This window comes from Corvus brachyrhynchos, unplaced genomic scaffold, assembly GCF_000691975.1.
Source record: "Corvus brachyrhynchos isolate BGI_N302 unplaced genomic scaffold, ASM69197v1 scaffold148, whole genome shotgun sequence".
In the NCBI taxonomy this organism is placed as follows: domain Eukaryota; kingdom Metazoa; phylum Chordata; class Aves; order Passeriformes; family Corvidae; genus Corvus; species Corvus brachyrhynchos.
Genome location: NW_008239785.1, coordinates 3,074,146 through 3,079,483, shown reverse-complemented (window position 1 = coordinate 3,079,483; position 5,338 = coordinate 3,074,146). Strand labels below are relative to the sequence as shown.

At 48.0% G+C, this 5,338-nt stretch overlaps 1 protein-coding gene and 1 long non-coding RNA gene across 2 annotated transcripts in view; both read left to right on the top strand.

Moving 5' to 3' along the window:
* Positions 1-6: 6 nt before the first annotated feature.
* LOC108448886 lies at positions 7-4,331 on the top strand. Its single transcript, XR_001864960.1, has 2 exons — positions 7-1,821; positions 3,340-4,331. It is a non-coding gene; the product is annotated as an uncharacterized LOC108448886 (long non-coding RNA).
* Positions 4,332-4,625: 294 nt separating this feature from the next.
* The window catches only part of NUP85 (nucleoporin 85), an 11,990-nt gene continuing 11,277 nt past the window's right edge, over positions 4,626-5,338 (top strand). Inside the window, exon 1 of the mRNA XM_017743183.1 lies at positions 4,626-4,657. Coding sequence (XP_017598672.1) covers positions 4,626-4,657 — 32 coding nt within the window. The remainder of the gene's footprint in view (positions 4,658-5,338) is intronic.

Below are 5,338 nucleotides of genomic sequence, written 5' to 3'. Positions count from 1 at the left end.
GTCCTTCGCAAAATGGCCGCCGGGTCGCCCTCAGAGCCCCGCACCGCGCCTCACTACACACCCTTCCCGAACGCACCTTCCCCTGGCCATCCCCGGCATCCTTGGCCCCCTCAAATCTTAAATCTCCTCAAAGCTCCTCAAAGCTGCCGGGCCGCCTGCCACAGTCCCCTCAGTGCCTCGTCAGTGCCTCACATGGGGTTCTCCACACACATCTCCCCGCGACCACCCCCAGCCCGACTGAACGGGCTGCCCGGGGAGGTGGTGCAGTCCCTGTCCCTGGAGGTATTTGGGGGAAGCGTGGACGTGGCACTCAGCGCTATGCTCTGGCTGACAAGGTGGTGTTGGGGCACAGGTTGGACTCCCTGAGTTCAGAGGCCTTTTGCAACCTCATTGATCCTGTGGTTCTGTGATGACCCTTGTCTGTGGGTCATCAAATCTCTCCCTCCTGCTTGTGTCCCTCGCTGTGTTATGGAGGACGCTGATGGTGTGGCAGCCCCCTGAGACCGTGGGCTGTCCCTGTGAAGGGGGTTGTTCTGGGAGAGATGCCATGTCCGTGAGGGAACCGAGCTCCTGCAGCACCCCAACAAATACACTACATAAATTACGCTACATAAATCAGAGGATATACCACCAATGATGTGATTTCTTAAAGTTCATTCCGATGGAAGGGAGGAGGCAATTCTCAGTAACTTCAGAGATCTCACAGGTTCACACAAAACAGTTCCTGTGTCTTTTTTCATCAGCATTACGCCTGCCACCATAATATGCCAAATGTTTCTCTATATCACGCAGATGGAAAAGAAACACCACAAAAATGATCCCTGTCAATCCCTCAGGGATAGATTTTCCAGGTGGACATCATTCCACAGCAGTGCTGCTCTGTGTGGGAACATGCTGGGTTGTGACACCGAGGTGGCCGTGTGGTCACACACCCCCTGCTCCTGGCAGGACAAAACTTTCTGTACCATTTCAGAGATGTTCCTTGTCCAGAGTAAACTGCTCACGTAGTGAAATGTCGACTGAAGAGAAACTTCACTTACTGGCAGAGCTGCAGATTTGCTTTTCCCTGTCAGTTCTGGTCCCTCTCCTCTGCCTTTGTCATGTTACTTCACATTCCAGCTCCTCCCTTCTGAGCACAGATTGCATTTTTACTGCAATTTTCTGGAAATTGCAGAAGAGTAACACCCACTGGGCAGAGGAAGTTGAAACCAAACCTTTATCTGAGTCCACGGTTGAGAAAATGGCACAGCCACGGTCCTACCTGAGGCCCAGGCAGCCACCTGAGCTTCCACAAAACGTGGGCAGTGAAGTCTTTTACCATCCGTTGCAGTCCAAAATTTAGCCTGAAATTTCATAGAACCTTTTAGTTTTAGTATTTTACTCCTCCTGAAGGGTCTTTATGAGTCAATTCTGAAAAAGTCCCAGGCACTGAAATGTTCAGTTTGACCCGAGAAGGCAACAGATGTTGTTTCAAATTGTGACTGCGACTCAAACAGATCCTCCTTTGAGCTCTGCTTTCCACACCTACCTGTGTCAATTTACTTGATTTATCATCAAAAGATCAATCAGTTGATCCTGCCTGTTTTCTCTGTGTTGAATTACTCATGGTATTATTTTTCTATTTGTTTAAGGTAATGGGAAGTGAGAAGCACCCGTGGCTGGAGAAGACCATGTGCTTTTACCCAAATCCCCCTTCATGTGTGACGGTGCCTCAGGCTCCTGTGATCTCCCTTCTCCTTTCATTTGAGCTCTGAAAAACAATGGGCAACGTGGTTTGGGCCTTCTCAATTCCATCACCACCATTAAGAAGCAGAACTACTAGTAAGAACAAGGAAACAAAGCACCTTAATCCCCGCCCTTCTACCTCATTCATGGCTTTTTAAAGCAAAACTCCAAACCCATGGGGTACTTCACAGAACAAAAGACGAGTGGCGATTCCCAATGGACCTTAAGTTCTATTTTTAGAGATGATGCCCTTCCTCACACTCACATATTACACACTCACAGAGAAGTGTGAGGAAGGGCATCATGGGGCTTGATGATCCTGTTGTATTTTGTTCTTGTCACTTCTCCCCCCTCCCTCCGTGAAGATCCCTGTGCTGCAGGCCCAGGAGGAGGATTTTTGAGGAGGTGGGATGAAACTGGCCAAGGCCTGAGCGTGGCATGAAAGAACTGAAGGCAGGACTGGCATCAAGTGAGACACACGTTAAGGCAGCATCACAAATAGAACAAATGTGCTAAAAGAGACAGGAAAATACTCTAGAATTTATGAGAACATATGGGAGTTAGACGTGCTCAGAAAGGCTGAAAACGGCTTCAGCTGCACCAGCACTGGTCTCACCACCAATCACAAATCCCAAATCACAGAGCAGGTTTCTACAAACCTCATCTCTGTGTGGCTTTTCTTTTTACATAGCAACAGAGGAAACTCTGAGAAACTGGAGCTCACAATAATCACTGCTAAAACCTGTAAAGGAACTGGCCAGACGGCAGCACTGGGAGCGAGCGGCGGGGGGAGAAGCCACACTGGGAACTACAAAGGCCCTGCTCCTGCAGGGTCCGGGCTGCAGCAGAGGGGAGCAAAGCAAAGCTTTTTGTCCCTCTGAGCTCCTCCTCTTCGGTGCACCGAGCTGAAGGGAAATGAATGGGGAAGCATCACAGTGAGAATTCCTGAGAAATTCCATCTGTGGGAGAAAAAAATTCCACGTGTTGTTTCTTAAAATATTTCCCTGTTTTATTTCATTATTGTACTGCAGTTTTATAAGGAAGAAATCTAGATCTGTCTGAGCTCTTTGGCTTAATTCTCCACCCTCCGATGAAGAGGGCTGGGAGCACAGGCATTCCATATATATGCCCTTCACTCTGGGATTTTAAAACATTACGGTTTTTGACACCAAGACAGCTACAGGCAGAAGGTGTGTGCTCCGGCACATCAGCAAGCACTAGCCTACAAAACCAACTCCAGCCCCTTTAGAACTGGGTGTTATTTTGCACTGAGTCCAAGGCAAGAACAGAAAGCAAACAGTAATTTGGAGGTGTAAATGAGTGTGTCGGGTTACTGGCTCAGACCCTGCAGGTCCGAGTGCTTTACTCAGGCTTTGCTCTTCATTAATTGTGGCTTAGCCCTGGGAATAGAAAATACCTTTAGCCTACAGCCCTGCCTGTGCTGTGCCTTCCCTGTTCATGATGCTAATCATTCCCTCTGTTCCTCAAATAGCTTCCAAACCTCCTATTTCACAAGTTAGTAACTCCTATCCTCGTCAGACCTTTTTTTTTTTTTCTTTTTCTCCTGACTGTAAAACACACAATTTCTCTTTGCTTTCCTTGCTGGACCCACAGCCTGTACTCCAAAGCCTTTTTGAGCAATGTGAAGTTCCACTGACACAGACACTCCCAGTTTTGCTTACTTACATGGACTGGAGAGGCACAGAAGCCTCCTTGAGAGGTGAACAGGAAGGCTTCCCTTCTAGATACATGCAGAGCTCCAGCCAGTGTTCAAGAGGACTGAAAAATGTCAAGATTTCATACTAAAACTCACCTTTCCCAAGATGATTTCCCCAGGAATCATCCATTTAAGAACAACAGATGCTGCGGATATGAAAAGCCACTGACACTTTTAGGGAGTGAGCAAAGTGGACTCTGTGTGCCAAGAGACAGCAGGAGAAGATCAAAGAGTTCCAGCTTTCAGTGTCTTTACACAGATGGATCTGGGAGCAGCAGAGGACACTGTCCCACTCCTAGACCCACCTCCTACATGGTGGCTCCCTACACAGTGTTACATGGATGTTCTGAAGATGTTCTGCCACTCACAAGAAACTGCTGCAGTTATAAAAGCAGCACCTTAGCCTTGAGGAACAGTGGCAGGAGGCCTCGTACTCCCGGGTTTTCAGACATGCGGTTTTGATTTGCTTCTAGAGCCTTTTAGTGATGCGTGGAATGGTATTTTGGATCTAGGAATGCCCACTAACATCCTCAGAAAGTCTGCAGCACAGAGCAGCACCGTTGTGTAAGACAATAGGTGATTTTGACTTTGTACAGCAGAGATTCAAATACAGGCACATCCTCAAATAACAAAACACAGACCCTTACCCACAATAAACAATGAGGGATTTTAAACTGATGAGTCTTCAGTTTCTCAAGCAGCTTTCTGAGCATTTAAATTGTTCTACCTGCAAAAATTCATTCCTTCTGACCTGAACAGACACCACTTCCTTTTCTCAGCATGACTGGTGACATGACATGCTCCTCCCAGAGATAACTGCTGGCTTTATTTTTATTGGAAATGATGGATGCAGCAGCTGATAAGTAAAAAAGGGCAATTTAGCCATGGAGTGTTGCAGCATTTGTCATATGAGGACAGCAAATGATTTACATTATTTTGAAAAGTTAATTTTTAGTGAGGGTCTTGGGAAGGCATCAGCCTAAGAGGGACTGGTGGGTTCCAGCTGTAAGACCAACAAGGCAGCACTGCTAATACTTGTCTTGAAAAGTGTATTGCTGAAGAACTTGGTTGTTGGGCAGCACCGGCAAAAAGGGAGGAGTACACAGAAGTGGGAAGGAGAGCAGAAGGGGAGGAGTGGGGTGCCATTAGTGTTTTATCGCACCAGGTTATTGAGTTGAATGCCATGGTAGGTGAGCTCCTGGCATTAACAGAAAGGTGATGAGCCTCCAGCAGCCTCAGAAGGCTCCTCTGCCCAGTATCCAGGGGATATCAATCTCCTCCTGGACCCTGAGGGAGTGAGTGAGTGAGGCACAGTGGGAGTTCTTCCTGCTGCGATCCTGCTTCATGACGAGTCCTTCCCCAACCTGCAGGCAACTCACTGAAGTCAGAGCACATAATTTGATTCGTCAGCTTTATCAGTGCCCAAGAGCTCCAGAGAGCATCACCTTCAACATCCCAGAGGCTCCTCTACCCGCACGTGTTTGACATGCATAAGGAAGTAGGAGACACTGGTTGTTACACAGCAATCAGTCAATGAATTGAGCATGAAAACAACACTGTGTGAGTGACTGTGCACTTGAATAGAGATCAGACAGGGTGTGGAGTCTCCCTCACTGGAGATATTCCAGAATTGTCGGGACACAATCCTATGCCGTGTGCTCTGGAATGACCCTGCTGGAGCAGGGCTTTTGGACCTGATGACCCTTTGTGGTCCTTCCAGCTTGACCCATTCTGTGAATCTGGACGCTGACTGGCCAGCTACATCACTGCACTACACACCCAGGGCCAGCAATGCTCCCACCCAGCACTGAAACTGTCCTGACAAGAAAATGAGGCAGATTGTGATGGGGCAGCCTCCATTCATTTCATCCATCGCATCGCATCGCAACGCATCGC